The following is a 15,534-nucleotide window of genomic DNA, read 5'->3' as shown; positions in this document are numbered from 1 at the left end:
ATTTGGATAGTTCATTCTTTTACTGATTGAATAAAAGAGAAAATAGCCCTGCTTAGGGATTAGAGCTCCTGCTGGAAGAAATAAGCCCCACAGTGTTGTTCTCTTACTGCCTTGTGCAGATAGTACAATCATTCCTAAATATAAAAACACATATGCCAAGTGTTTGGATTGGGCATCAAAAATAATCTTCTATTATTTCACAAGAACTTGTATAAAAGGTTTATGTTTATGTTGACTATCTGCTGCTGCTGCTAACCTGACAGACTGGAATATTTGGGCCAAAATACTCGCATAAGTCCTAACGCGGGATGCTAGGGCAGCAAGAACCAGAATTATGGTGAGTTATATCTGTAAGCACTGTATGCCACGATAGATTGTAATGTATGGACTGTGTTTGTAGTTGCAGAGGAGTAATTATGGTGGGAAAGGACCTCCAGAGATCTCCAGCCCAGCCCTCTGCTCGAAGCAGGTCCATTTAGGTCAGGTTGTTCTGTGCCTTGCCCAGTGAGCCTTTGAGCATCACCAAGGATGGAGATGCTGCAAATTCTTTGTTCCAGTGTTTCACCTCTCCCATTTTCTTTTTTATAGTCAGAATTGCTCATGTTCCAGTTTGTCCTAGTTGCATCTCTTCTTGTCACCGGGACTGGCTCCAATTTCTCTACATATTTCCAATAGGCAGCTGGAGGCAGCAATGACAGCAATCCTGCATATGGTCCCCATGCCTCCAAACCTCCTCTGAACATGGATGTCTCATAGCAGCTATTCTGTCTCTTGCAACAGAACAGAGAGTCCTCCCATCCTTGACTTATCCCTGCCCCCTCAGGAAGCTTTGTAAGGGGACTTCCCTAAGTTGGCATTGGGTTTGGGGTGATTCAAAATACTGCCCAAGCAACTCTGACCTTGTTCACCATTCTCCAGGGCTGGGCCTTCAGCTGGCCCACTGTCAGCATGCATTGCACAGAATTTGTCCCGCTTATAAACACAAAGCTATGTGAATAAGGTGATTCTGTCCTTTCCAAAGCCATGTGCATCACCTGCAGTCTATTCCTCAAGGGCACTGCTCCTTTTGGTACAGCAGAGAGGTGGACAAGCATTTCCCTTCTGTACAGGTTGGGATCTCAGCCATGGGATGTACTTCTAGGTAGGAAGCAGAAACTCACTCCAGAGCTGTGCTGAGGTTTAAGCCACTCACAGCTGTGTGAAGTCTCCCATTCCTGGTAGGACCATGGCATAAGTATATGGTCATTTGAATATGTCATAGAAAATGTAGTGACTTCATTGATATGACTGCATGCTGAAGTGGCACTAGAGATCAAATGATCTCTGTATGGAGCAGTTGCCTGATGCTTCTGAGGCGCATTGCACCTCCTTTTCATAATACTGTCTTTTTGTCTTTTTCTGAGGTTGAGGCAGACCACTGCATTGAGCTCTTATGGTAGCCCTGAGTCAGTGGGGCAGCTTTTCTTCCCCCTTTGATGCAGTACAGTCTCTGGTAGCAACATCCTAGACCTCTGCTGGTTTGCGTGCACTTGGGTTTTTTGCATGCTGTGTCAAATGATTGCACAAGTAATTGTTTGCCTTCCAACACCGAAATGAAAAACAAATTTATTACGTGAAGGAAAACATTCCCCTTGTTTTATTCTTTTTAAGTGTACTCATTTAATTTTTTATTTTGGGTAACCAGATGCACCCAGCTGCTACTCTAGTCACTTCTGGATGTTTTTTTTTTTAAAAAAAAAAAGATCTCCTCAGGAATAAATTAACTAAACATTAAAATCTTCTTCCAAACCAAAATTCTAATTTCTCAAACTGTTCATCCCACAGGAAGTCTAGCTAAATACACTGGCCTTGCAAACTGCCCAGTAAATCTTAGGTGGTGGGCTGGGTACGTAGCTGCAAGGATGAGTCAATTCCGCAGCAAAGACCCTTCCTATGGAAATCACTTACCATCAGGTCACACACTCCCCTTGAGCACGAATAGTTTAGGTCTTTACTGATTGCAACTGATACGGCTCTGCTTTCTCTCCAAATCAGCAAGTATGTAAGCTGATAAAGATCAGTTTACAATAAGGTAACATATATCCTGTGGTACATCTGAATTGTATTTTACTTTTTTTTTTTTTTAATTGAAATGTCTCTTCTCCAGCAATTAAAATGTGAAATATATTTTGTCATATACTTAATGCACTACAAGAGTCAGCTGACATAGTGTGTAGTAAAAGCCAGTTAAGAAAATAGAGTATATTAAGTAAAACTTTTTCATTAAGGGTCTTAAAAGAAGGAAAGAGAGACTGGTATGTGCTTTCCTGTCTCTAAGAGCGGAGCACAGATATCCATATGCTCAGTCTTGCAGGCCACCCCATATTCTAGCTTTCTTTTCTGGCTAAAACAGTCCATCTGGATTCATCAGCTGCTCGGCTTTCTGAGACACATGGGAAGGTTACACATAGTTGGATCACATCCTCACGCTCTCAGGTGCCACCTCCACTGCCCCACTGTAACCCCTGACTCTGTGCTTTCTCCTCAAGGATTTTGGAGCTGCAGCAGAACGGAGACATGGACATATTGAAGCATAAGTGGTGGCCAAAGAACGGTCAATGTGATCTTTACTCATCTGTGGATACCAAACAGAAAGGAGGTGCCCTGGACATAAAAAGTTTCGCAGGTGTTTTCTGCATCCTCGCTGCTGGGATTGTCCTGTCCTGTTTCATTGCAATGTTGGAAACGTGGTGGAATAAAAGGAAAGGCTCTCGGGTTCCATCAAAAGAGGTATTAGACCCTCCATTTCTCCTGGGGAATTTTCATGCCTAAAGATTGCTGCCTTGCGTTTATAGCATTAGAGAGGGTGAGGAAACAAATTTGGAGAAATTTACTTAGCTTCCTGATCTTTAAAGTAAATGTTGTTCCTCAAAATCTCTTTAGCTATTTTTTCTAGAAAAGCTTGAATTAAATAAAAAAATGTATATTAAAGATGTATATATATATGCAACTATTCTGAGTAAAACACAACTGTTAGTTGTAGAAAAGTACATTATTAATACATCAGTGTTTAGTTCATTATTCCCATTGGTGAGAGCTAATTCCCACCAGTAAGTTCAAAGGTTTATTGGCTTCTTCTTGCAAAATATATCCCCTAAGCTCAGTGGCTGAGTCTTTCAAAATAGATTTGCAAAGTTCAGCCCTTTAATCTGCAGTTAGCTTCTTAAATAAGCTTGTCTCCATTTTCAGAAATGTTAACCTCTTGAGATTTCCATGAACTTCAGTTCTCATTTAATCTGAAGTCCAGGGAAGCAAGAGTACTTTAGATTTTTCAGATACAGGCCAGACTTATTTCTGAAATCTACTACAGACTTATTTTGGAAAATCTTGGACAGAGACCACGGGGAGATACGTTATTTTACACCAGAGATGAGTTTGCTTCTGCCTCTGCGTGTGTAATGCTTTCCTTCCTGTGGCAATCTACCTGTCCCTTTACTAGCCATCTGAGCCTTATGCAGTCTTGGAACAAATTCCTTACCTTCATAATTAAGTCTTTAGCTCTATAAAACACTATAAAAACATTAGGGGAAATGAAAGTTATTAAAATGTACTTGGCAGCAATGCTCAAAGCTGAACCTAAATATGGTCTTTAATGTAGCACTATCAATTATAGCTTTGCTATCTGTGTAGCTTAGACCCCTCTGTGTAGCTTGTGGGGTATTGCTGTTAATTTGTGTGCAGTGCTCTCACATTCTCTCCGTTGTTCCTCCATTGTGTTTATTCCTTCTAATCTAATGCTGTGTAATCAGGCAGGATTAATTACACTACCTAATTAGACAGCATTGGCATTGATGTTAGAATACATTTAAACTTTTCTTGCCTGTTTTAATTCCCAAGCTTTTTTTGTTCAAGATCTGGACTGGACCATTATTAAAATAAAAAAAAAAAAAAAATTCTTATTTAAATTAGGTTTCTCAGGAATGGAAACCATATAGTTTCAACTGGTAAATTATTTTTAAAAACCTAAAATTTACTAGATTGTTGTTTATCCAAACTTTGAGAACTTCGTATTTATCTGGTGCAAAACATAAAAATAAATAACAAAGGAAAAGAAAAAAACAACCTGTATATTTTATATAACTACAAATTTTCCTATTTTAATTTTCAAACACAGAGAAATTCAAGAGTATACTTTCCACAAATGGTATAATTTGGCCTCCTTGAACTTTGTTAATTGATTATTAGCTTAGCATTTAAAATTGCATCTCAAAGCTAAATTGAAAAGCTTGGCTCAAAACTTGAGTTTAACGTGGACGTATGTGCTGGATGTCCCCACTATCCTGGATGTGGGGGCCATTCAGCAAAGAAATACATCTTAACTAACTTTCTTAAAATTCATTTTAGCTTCCATGAAACCCATTGGCTCTTCCAGGCCACTAGTCCAGAGTCGGGGGTCAGATTGGGCCAGTTTGTGGTCAGCAAGCCAACCCTTTTTCCTGGTGGCTGCCATCTTGTGCTCCAGAATGCAAGCATTTATACTGAAAAAAATTGTCTTATGGTTGCGAAGATAACATTTCGGTCGCGTACGAGAAGTAATCCATTCAATGATGTCTGCCTGAGTCTGCAGACAGCCTTAAACGGTAGCTCTGAGAGGAGTATGAACCGCCCCAGTAATCTCAATGGGATGTTGACTCTGAAGCCTGATGATAATTTAAATGTGAAAACTGCTGAATATTTCACTACTGATCACACAAGAGAGAAGAGGAAAGATCATTTTATGGAGATATGCACAATCTTACTGTGAGTGGGTCTCATTTTGGTGTATCGATTGGGTGGAGATCGGGTTGTGGGCTAAGCATGGGAGAATATCACCGCTTATATATTTTCACTGGTCTGACTCTAGCCCCAAATGCATCTCTGTAAGAGAAGAAAGAGGAATATTTTGAGTAACTTACAGAGGCTCAGAAGGGATAAAATTCCAATTGTTTCCCAATTGGCATTTTAAATTACAAAGTGTTTGTATGTTTTTTCAAAACTTAGAAAGAAAAACAAACAAACAAATAAAATTAGAAAAAAAAAGTTTAAAAAAAAAAAAAAACAAACGGGAAAAAATATTTAGGACTATCCCTCGGAGACATAGTCATGACTTGCACGTGCTAACGGAGCCTCTGTATATTTCTTTAGCTTCCAATGTGGCCCCAGTTCTCCTGCATCCATATGCAGCTCCTAAGTTTTTAGGAGAGAGCGTTTGGTGAATGCGTTTGGTTTTGGTGTCACCTGTGTGGTTGTTATGTGCATTCATGTCTATGTCCACATGTAAATAAACTATAGACAGAAAGCTAAGTCCGAAAAATGAGCACTGCATTTTTTCCCCCCCATGATGAGCTGAAACCAAAGCCTCTGTGGTCAGCGATCATCCAGTCCCTGGGAGATCCCTGATGCCCCGTTCCCTGCCCCTTTTCCCCCTGTTTGTCTCCCTGTCCATGGCCTCAGAGGGTAAAACCCCAGAGGGGAGCTGTCCTCTCAGTCTCCTCCCAGTTGGGCTCTGTGTTCGGCATGGTACCAGTGCAAATATTCAGTGATCCATTTTGCTAAGTGGATGAACTCCTGCAGTTTGTTCTAGGTGTGGACTTTTTCAGAGTGCTTGACTTCATTCCTAGACAAAGGAGGGATCTCAAGCCCATTCGGTATACTAGGAGTTTTGCCATTGATTCAGGGAGCTCTGGATCAAGCCAGTCATTGAATTGCAGTAATCAAGGCTGGAAGTCATCAGTGCACATCTATCGGCTGCCTAATTATCCTCTGTGAGGTCCTAGAGTGTGAGATATTTCTAGTGGCCTGGAAGAGCCAGTAGATTTCACAGAGATTAAGGTAAATTTTAAGGTTAGTTGAAATTGATTTTTTGTTTTGAATGAGCTGTGCTACCTAGACTGAGGGAATACCCCTGTATGTGTGTACTTAATGCCGCTTTGAATTGAGCTTTTGCAGTTCAGTAGAAATGCGTATGTACAATACAGGTGATTTATTGTGTCACCCAGGACTTTATCCTCTTTTTTTAACTTCTGTGCATTTAAATTCTCAATTATAACAAACCCACCTATTTAATTGAGTTCTCTGGAAGGAAAGATTTAAGAAGGAAAAGGGACAGAGGTAAGAGGAGGGGTAATATACTATAAGAAATACCCCAGGCCACCTCTCCTCATCCACAACAGTGTAATTCCATCAGAATCAGTGGAATTGCTTCTTTGTAGGTAAGGAGAGAATTAACCCTTCTGTTGGCCTCGTAATTTAAAATTGCCTGGTGTACTCCTTTCTGTGTGATGTCAGTGAGTCACCAGCGCTTGGGTTTTTTTGTCTGGAAGTTCAGCTGTCCTACACCACAATTTATATTATAAAGACAAAAAGCAGGAGATGGCTTTAGTCCTTCCTTAAGCCCTGAGAGGATGACAAAGACAACAACCTGATCCCTCAGAGCCTCCCATGTTGACATCCAAATTTAGTCCTCATTGCAAAGCTGATGAGATTATGCTTTGCTTTCATGGCACAAAGTTTACTGTTACCAGCTGTTGCTAGTCCAACCCACCTATCTCCAAGCCCAGCTTTTCCTGATAGAAACCTACCTGTAGCACTTGGAGTTTTGTTGTTCCGATTCAGGGTTTTAAGGTAGCTGTGGTTTGAGGGTCTGCCTCAATTTAGCTTAGCCCACCCAGCTTCAGGCGGTGGGGGTGTTTGCTGGTGACATTCAGAGATGCCGTGAGCCAGCTGTAGTTCCTTGTGCGTTGTGCTTCCCAAGCAGTTCTGATCGCACTGTGAAGCTTCAACCCAGCACAAATGGCGATGGTGAGCGGTGCCTCTTGTTTTTCTCATTCTCCAGGATGACAAGGAGATCGACCTGGAGCACCTCCACAGGCGCGTGAACAGCCTCTGCACAGATGATGACAGTCCCCATAAACAGTTCTCCACCTCGTCTATTGACTTGACCCCGCTGGACATTGACACTTTACCCACACGTCAGGCACTGGAGCAAATCAGTGACTTCAGAAACACTCACATCACCACAACCACCTTCATACCAGAACAGATCCAGACTCTGAGCCGCACGCTGTCTGCTAAAGCCGCTTCGGGTTTCTCCTTCGGCAGTGTGCCCGAGCACCGAACTGGCCCTTTCAGGCACAGGGCACCCAACGGTGGCTTTTTCAGAAGCCCCATCAAAACAATGTCATCTATCCCTTACCAACCAACTCCCTCTCTGGGGCTGAATATTGGTAGTGACCCAGACCGAGGCACCTCCATCTGAGCATCAGACCAAGTTTCTTCACTGTTTCTTCTTTAGGACTCCCTTTGCAAGGAGCAGCTGTAATATTGTGGGACTAACATGGATGTAACCTTTTTTCTTTTCTTTTTCCTTTTTTTTTTTTTTTTTTGTTTTGAGGGGGGTTTTTTAATTTGTTTGGGGGGTATTTTCTGTTTGTTTGGGGTTTTTTTTTTCCTTTTTTTAATTTTATTTAAGAATCAGGATTATTAGTAACAACTCTTCCTCCTCCTCTTCTCTGCTTTCTCAGTCTGGTCTCCTCTGTCTCCCTTTATTCTCTTTACTACTTGAATCACTTATTCTTTGGTTTATCACCATGTTAGGTTTTGGTTACTTCAGGCTTTTCATGTACTTTAAATATAGGCAACGTGCAGCAAGCGATTCATGCATAGAAATACCTGAGGATTACTTTACAGAAGGGCATTCGCTCCTCCTCCTCCACCACCTTTTTTACTATAATTGCAATAACTTAAATCCTTTTTCATGTATTCTGCTGCATCCAGTCAGCGCTTCACTGCTGTGTGTCCTTTTAACTGTGGACCAAAGGCAAACCCTGCAGTTTAAAAAATGGATAAATTTTTAAAAAAGGAAAAAAGAAAAAAGGAAAAAAAAAAAAAAGAAAGCAAAACAAATTAAGTTAGAAGACCATTCAGGCCCCGTAATACAAGAATGCAATTTTGTAGGATTACAAAAAGCCATTACTATGCCAGTAAAGACTACAGTTAAATCTACTTTTGCACTGCAACAGTGCATATGACCTTTATGTGATTGTACAGTGTTAAAAGTTTTTCTTATGTACAGTAAACTGTATCATATGGCAGAAGCCTCTGTTGTGTTAAATAAATTAGTATCTCATACATATATATATACATATATACACACAGGTATGTATATATGTATACATGTATATATAGCTATAAAATGGCAGCCGTTGCTACTGCAATTCATTTAATAAAGCTTTAGTAAAAAGTGTTGTATACAGGAAAGATGTACAGTGCAGGGGGTCTTTTCATTTAGAAAAGACAGGTTGCTTTAATGTTATTCTGACTTGCATCGTTTGCCAACAGAGCATATTTTATACTTTTTTATTAGAACATCCGGGGCAATTTAACATTTGTACCTAGATGTAACTCCTTTGGTTAGGTTTTGCATTGGCTATTGAGCATTCTATAAGGCTAACCTTGATAACTTTATTTTTAATTAGTTAGACAAATGGAACTCTCTCTTAGGTATACCACGTTCATGAACAACTAATATAGCTCTAGAGCAGTTTAAACATAGATCAAAGGTTAATAAATTATTTTCCAAATCAGTACAGTGAATCAATACAATAATGGTGTTAGTGGAGAAGAAAAGAGCCCTTGAGAAATACAGATGTGGCCTTAATTATAATCATGTATTGTTCTAAGAGAAAAAAAAAAAAAAAAACTATGAACAGGCGCTCGTTTTAACCCTTTATATGTTAAGTTAGATTTAGAGGAGCTGTGTATTTTTTACATTAGTGCCAACTGTATAGAACAAGAGAAAGAACAGCAGTGAGAGCAAAAACAGTGCCCACTTTGGCACCAGCTTTTTAAAGTAACACTGTTACCTGTTAGAAATGTAGGAAGAGCTTTCAATTTGTAATCCTTAAAACTAAAAATGCAGTTAAGTAGAAAGCAAGCAGTTTATCCTGTGAGTTTTTTGGTTTGGTTTTGTTTTTAATGCAACCATACACTTATTTTAACCTAACTCATTCTTTGGCTAGGATTAATAGGAATCAGCCTATGTGATTTGCTTTAGGATAAATTAAAAGGTATATTCTTCAGATCTATTATATTTTGATGCTAATTCTGTTCTGGGGGAGCATCTTGTACTGTCACTGTTTTTTGTACTAAATCTTCAAATATTGTCTACTGTGTAAGGCAGAACAAATTCTTATCGTGCAAAAGGCCATTTTGTTTCCAGGGCAGCAAGTGTCTAAAAGCATGCACAACTTGCTTCCCCCTTGTAACATTCATGAACTCATCCACACTTCTGAGAAAAATAAAAAAAATAAAATTAAAAAAAAGAAAAGAACATTTCTTTCCAAGAAGCTACATAGGGACATATCAGATGTTGCAGTGATTTTAGCTATTAAAAAAAAAAAACAAAAACAAAACTGTTAACCATGTACAATATTTAAAATAGGCCTATTTTGATGTGTTGCCTATTATACTGATACACAAAACATTTTTTGGAGGCCTCAGTTACAAGTGGCAGAGCTTTCTGTGTATAATTTGTCTAAATAATTTGTCTAATAAAATTGTTTTCTAAACTTGTGTTTCCTCCTGTTTAATTGCTGAGTGCTGTGGGATTGTTGGTCTGTGGCAAGGTGTCCACTTGCGAATGTTTTTACCACACCATTACTGAAGGGAGTTTAGCCCACAGAGATGGGATGCCAGGCTGCCGTGAGTCAGCTCACTGTAGAGCATCCATGGAAACCACCAAGATTTACCATGTGTCTCAATGTCAGGCTTAGATTTCAGAAAACATATCTAGACAGCATTTTGGAGAATTATTTTGGAATTCATTGGCACTGACCTGTAAGGGACATGATTTGTAGAAATACTGCATCCCACCACCATCCGTTCTAGTGTAATCTAGGAATCGTCTTGGAACCTGGTCATTATTTTTATAGAAACACATTCAGACATATTTATGTGCACAGAAGTTAGTTTGCTGTGATACTGGACATACACTACCTTTAGATGTGACAGAAGTTTTAATGTGAGAGAGTTCAGCTCATATTTCATTATGGCCTTCTCAGTCCTTAAGTTTCATTAACATGTTAAACTTAATGGCCTAGTCATTAGTAAGTCATGCAGGATGTGCTGCAATAACATCAGTTGTGATGATTTAAATTGCAGCATCCAAAGTTTATCTAATGGCTTTTTACATTCAGTATATTTCATTCACTGAATATTTTTGACCTCTTAGAATTTTCTATTAAGCTTAGTGGGAATTCAGGGGATTCCATTTTATAATTTCAAATATACATTGGAAGGAGTCCTCAATTCATTGTTACATTAAAAAAAAAAAAAAATCTGAATCCAGAGAACATAAAAATCTAAAGGAAGTTTGATTATGGAAAGTGACTTGAGGTTGAAATTTAAAGGTGCATATGCACTAGTGCCAATAGGCTCATACATTCATACATCAGGGGGCACTAAATGCCCAGCAACAGGATGCTAGAAGCTTATATAATCTGGCTACTTTTATTATTTCATAAAAATCAGCCAAGAGATAAGCTCTACTTAATTTCTCTGAGGCAGAGCTATGGCAAACTGAGGCACTGACCCTACAAACCCTTATGCATATTACAGTGTGTCTCATAGGGGTTCCCTTAGCCACAGAGATGCTTGCATGATCAGGAGCCTAGCTTTAGCCTATTCCTGATCTGTAAAATAATCATGACCTCTTGGAAAGTGCTGTCCTGCTGGCATGATGGGTCATGTACTTTAACATAGGCATTGTCCCTGTGACTTACGCTCACAAACATACCTCTCCAGAGCCAAGTAGCGTTACAGATACTAACTATGTACTCTCTATGATACATTAAGGCAACATTAAGGCTACATTAAGGCAAACCCTGTGTGACACTTCTCCTCCCTTTCTTTAAATAAAAAATCTAGTGAAGTTATAGAAGTGTCCAGTGTGCCTGCTGCAGTAGCTCCACTGGACAGCCAGCTGATGATTCGTCATATAATAATTTTGACATACCAGCTACAAACAAAAAGTGAGCAGTGGAAGAAAATGTTTATCTGATTTCAAAGAATCACTTAGTAAAATGTTTCTATTGACCAACAGTGAAATACCCAGAGATAAAAAATTGCTGCGCCAATCAAGTGAATGATTATAGCTATCACTGACTCAGCCATAGCATGACCAGAGCCAAAATCTCCTGGGTTTCCCTCCTGACTTCACAAAACAAAGTGTCATTTCCCTAAACAGATCAGATTCTTTAGAAGTATCTTTTTCTCTCTCTTCCACACTCATGTAGGATGCTATGAAGTGATAAGAACACAAAGCTGCTGGTTGATGCTTGAACACTCCCTGCAGCTGGGTCAATATGGCACACTGGAGGTTAATAGCCCAGATAAGTTTAATTTCTTAAATCTGCACAAAGGTCATGACATGAAAAGTAAAACAGCTTCCTATGTGCACGCTTGTGGGTGTAGCTAATGAAAAAAACGGAATCTCCAAAACAATGAAAGCATCATACCAACACAGCCCTGCTTGACCCATGTTTCTCTCGGTTCCAATATCCATGTTTCCTCTTCACTCTGTGGACCTATTTTGAAACAGATGTCAAAAACAAGTATCTGCTCCTAAGTATGAGTCATAGACAAAATTTTTGGTAAACGCTGGGACTGGGACATGAACACACACATCCACATGTCACATCAAGACCAGTGGGCAACTGCTAACGCATCATCACAACATTATCAGCTTGTCATGTCTCACACAAGGTGTTGTCTGTGATGTCAGAAATAGCCACCAAAGGAAGGTCAGTGCAGGCAAAATGATTCATGGCCTAATTAATTCCTAACCAAAAAACTGTCCTAATGCCCCAAAATTACAGGAACCATAAGTTTCATTCATAAAATACCTTTCAAGAGGTATAGTTATAAAAATAAATTTATTATCTGTCAAGATTTACAAAATCTGGCCCCCCCCCATCCCATTCATCACAGTGGCATGATGCTTTGCATGTACTATAGAATTTATTTCTATAATGTTCATCAGGAGGAAAGAAAATATTACAGCTGGAAAACTGAACTGTCAAGTTATTAACTACTATGCCCCAGGTCACACAGGAAATCTGATGCAAAAGCAAGAATTCAGTGTCTCAGAACCAGTTCGCTGCTGTAAGGAGAAAAATAAATCTTTCCTCCCTGAATGCTCAGATAACTTTTAGCTGAGGAATCTGGGGTGAGACGGAAGAAAGCAGGGAGCCTAGGCGAGGGTTTTGACACCCAGGTGGGTTGGCAGTGGGAAGAGGCAATGTTTGTCCCGGTCACAGGCCAGAGACACAATCTCACCACTGCTCCTTCTATCCCAGTAGTCACTTCAGACCAGTTTTGGCCCCTTAAAGCCAGTAGGAGCTGTTACCTGCATACCTGAGGCTCATAAGCAGAGCTACAGAGGCAAATAAGTAGGTCACACATTTCTCCCTAGTTCCCACCAGAAGTAGTGTGTGAGCCCACCAGCGGCTGGAGAGTGCCATGTACTGGGGCAGGACAGCCTTTGCACATCAGGTTAGCATCCCACCACAGGGAACTTTCCCCAGAGGTGCCAGTCGTGCTGCCCAAAGCAAGGCATAGGTGAACAGGTGCACTGACTGCATGAGCCCTGGTACAAACACCTGTGAGTCAGTAACTGCCCCACCAGCAGAAAAAGCAAGCTGCCTGCAGCCCAGCAAGTACAGACCACCCCTCCGCCATGACATGACAGCTCGGTGCTCCTACCAGCACTACTAAGGACAAGCTTTCTTTCAATGCAGGATAACCTCTTCCCCAGTCCAAAAAACAAAAAGTTTCTGTCCCATTCCTTGTGTGCCAACACATCATGGGATAAGGGACTGCTGTGGAGTGCCAAAACAAAAATTTACAGCAGCTTTATTTGCAAATCCATCTATCATCCGTTATCAGACTGCCCCCTCCCGATCAAGATAAGGAGTTTAAGGCAAACCTATTAATTAATCAAAGCGGGGCTGGGGGGTGTACATGCAGGTCTGCATGAGACAGTGGTTGAGCCCAAGTGTGCACACAGCTCCAGGTGCTTTCCTGGGTTGCTGCCCTGGCCCATGTGTCACCTGCAGGTTTGCTGCTGCAGCCTCGTGTCACAGCCCAGCAAGTGAGTGCTCTGCAGCTGCTGCCACTGCTTCCCCACCCCTCCGCCTCTGTTTGACCCCAGCACCGGAGTCAGGGGAGGCTATGGAGAGCAGTAGGAGAAAGGAAAGGGGGTGTTCATTTCAGGGCAAAGTTGCCCCCCACCCCTAATTTGAGTGTTCACACCTGGTTGCCCACTAAGACAAACAAACTTTGCCTTGCCTTTCCCCTCCCTGCAGGGCTGTGGCAGCATCATCGCTACGCAGGGTGCAGTAGCCCAGTCCCCCAGGATGGTAGGTGGTGATAGATGGGACATCAGTGGAAGAAATGTAGCAAACCAGGAGGATGGGAAGCAGCCCCTTCCTTCTCAGCAGCCCCTTCTAACTCTGCAGGCTTTCCTGTCAGCCCTCTGACTATGTACAGGATGTAGCATCAGCTGGATCAAAGCCCCATCTGCAAACATCCTTATGAATGGAAATACCATATCCTCCCTCCACATTTAGGAAATTGCCCCACCTGAATCTAACTTTCATTACCACTCAAATAAAGGCTCAGAGGTGTCACTTACCCCCTCCCATAATTCAATTGCAGAGGGACTCTCCTTTCCCACTCAGCACAGACAGAGCCAGCTAGAAGATGCTGTGGCAGATGTTTTGCCTGGGAGCCTGGTAAGGTGAAGGTGGTAAAAATTATGATTGCTAGAAATTAGAAAGCACACTCGGGGTGGGAAGCCTTCTTGCAAGTTGTTTGTATTAATTTGCCTACTCTGCCAGTCTAGCTCGTGTCCCTGTCAAGTGCCAGAAAAAAAAACAAAAGGGGGAGTGGGCAGCCCCGTGAGTGCATTGTAGCCCTGCCACCACTGGTAAGCTCGCCTTTCTCCCCCACTGACCAGGGACATGCTTCTTCACACACACAGTGGGGAGGTCTTTTTTGGTTTTGAATATTCCCTGTGTATGAATATTCACTGTGGACCACAGTAAGAGTAATCACAGCTGACCCATGTTGTTACTAATTAATTCTTTTGCTTACACATGGGGGAACAGGAGAAAGAAAGCAAATACTGTGAACAAAGCTAATAATGTGGTTACTTGCTACTCCTACTATCTGACACATTTTTAAGGAATAATTTCTGTGGCATGACAGCGAACACAGCAAGGAATTGATGTAGTGTAACAGAAAAGCATGTTGCTCCACAAAATAGTGTTCAGGCACCACTGGAATGGCTTGTCTTGCTCTGACTTTTACAGAGCTTTCTGATTAATATCTGTTGTTGCTTGGATCGGTTTTACATCTCTGCAGTTTTAGGAGACTGCAGATGAAGTTTTCTTTGCCTCCCCCTACCCCTCCAGACAAAACAGAATTCCCTAAAACAATTTATATTATTAAAACAAATAAACAAACAAACCTATTAGGCTATCTATAGAGTGCAGAAGGCATTGCTGGTAAGGGACACAGGAAGCTTTTCTTTGCTGGTAAGGGACACAGGTTTTCCTACATCAAGATTGCTGGTAAGGGACACAGGTTTTCCTACATCAAGATTGCTGGTAAGGGACATAGGTTTTCCTACATCAAGATAAAAGATGGGTAGAAGTAGAGCTGATACATCTGGAAATCTGACTTTTGAAAGACACTTATTGTCTTCAGTAAATATTGCTATGATCTTCAGTTTTAAAGGTTTGCTGTATCATCTGACAAATGTAGGCCTGTTCACATCTATATTAGGCATGCTCTATCTTATATGAAAAATCTGAAAAGGGAAAAATTATTTCCATAAGTATTTGTAAACATTTATACTATAAATATTTATACATACAAGCAGCTTTCCTTCTAAAACTTACAGCCAGCGGCTTATTATTTATGGTACAGAGCCATGTACCTGGACTACATTCATTTCCACTGCATAGGTTGAAGCTGTGTAAGGAGAGAGCAGGTGTGGTGCTTTTGCATGCCTGTCTCCAGCCATCGCCCCACACTTCATCGTCCTGAGTGAATGGGGGTGACTTGCCAAAGCATGGCCAAAACAAAGGGGGGAAGACAGGGAAAACCTGCTGTTAGCACTGGTTACTCTGCAGCTGGAGTGGGAAGCCCCTGAGCTCAGAGGACTGTTTCCTTTGCACAAGGCCTAGCTGGATTTTCCCTTACGGAGAGTTTTGGCTTTTAATTCTCAAACAAAAGTGACGTTGCTTGGTTCAGGGCTTGTGTGATGGGGACAAGTTTCACAGAATCACAGAATATTAAGGATTGGAAGGGACCTCGAAAGATCATCTAGTCCATTTGCCCGTGTCTCAGTCTGGCTTGAATTTACTGTTACCTCACGCACACCTTCTGCCTCCCACCTCCGGCAGTGACCGCTGCCCGTGCTCACGGGCGGCTGTGCCTCGCTCCGCACCG

The 15,534-nt window shown here is 41.2% G+C and overlaps 1 protein-coding gene across 1 annotated transcript; it reads left to right on the top strand.

Moving 5' to 3' along the window:
* Positions 1–308: 308 nt before the first annotated feature.
* LOC104529342 (glutamate receptor ionotropic, delta-2-like) lies at positions 309–7,359 on the top strand. Its single transcript, XM_010173628.2, has 3 exons — positions 309–337; positions 2,529–2,769; positions 6,854–7,359. Exons 1-3 carry the CDS (start codon positions 309–311, stop codon positions 7,274–7,276), a joined length of 693 nt encoding a protein of 230 aa, XP_010171930.2. The 3' UTR covers positions 7,277–7,359.
* Positions 7,360–15,534: the final 8,175 nt, after the last annotated feature.

Source organism: Antrostomus carolinensis, unplaced genomic scaffold (genome assembly GCF_000700745.2).
Source record: "Antrostomus carolinensis isolate BGI_N321 unplaced genomic scaffold, ASM70074v2 scaffold28218, whole genome shotgun sequence".
In the NCBI taxonomy this organism is placed as follows: domain Eukaryota; kingdom Metazoa; phylum Chordata; class Aves; order Caprimulgiformes; family Caprimulgidae; genus Antrostomus; species Antrostomus carolinensis.
This window is presented reverse-complemented; position numbering and strand designations above follow the sequence as displayed.

What these genes read in the sequence shown, in the direction of transcription:
- LOC104529342 (XM_010173628.2), top strand. Translation starts at nt 309, where the DNA reads ATGCTAGGGCAGCAAGAACCAGAATTATG. An exon ending in CAGCAAGAACCAGAATTATG is followed by an intron (nt 338 to 2,528) that starts GTGAGTTATATC and finishes TTTCTCCTCAAG; the next exon opens with GATTTTGGAGCTGCAGCAGA. An exon ending in CTCGGGTTCCATCAAAAGAG is followed by an intron (nt 2,770 to 6,853) that starts GTATTAGACCCT and finishes CTCATTCTCCAG; the next exon opens with GATGACAAGGAGATCGACCT.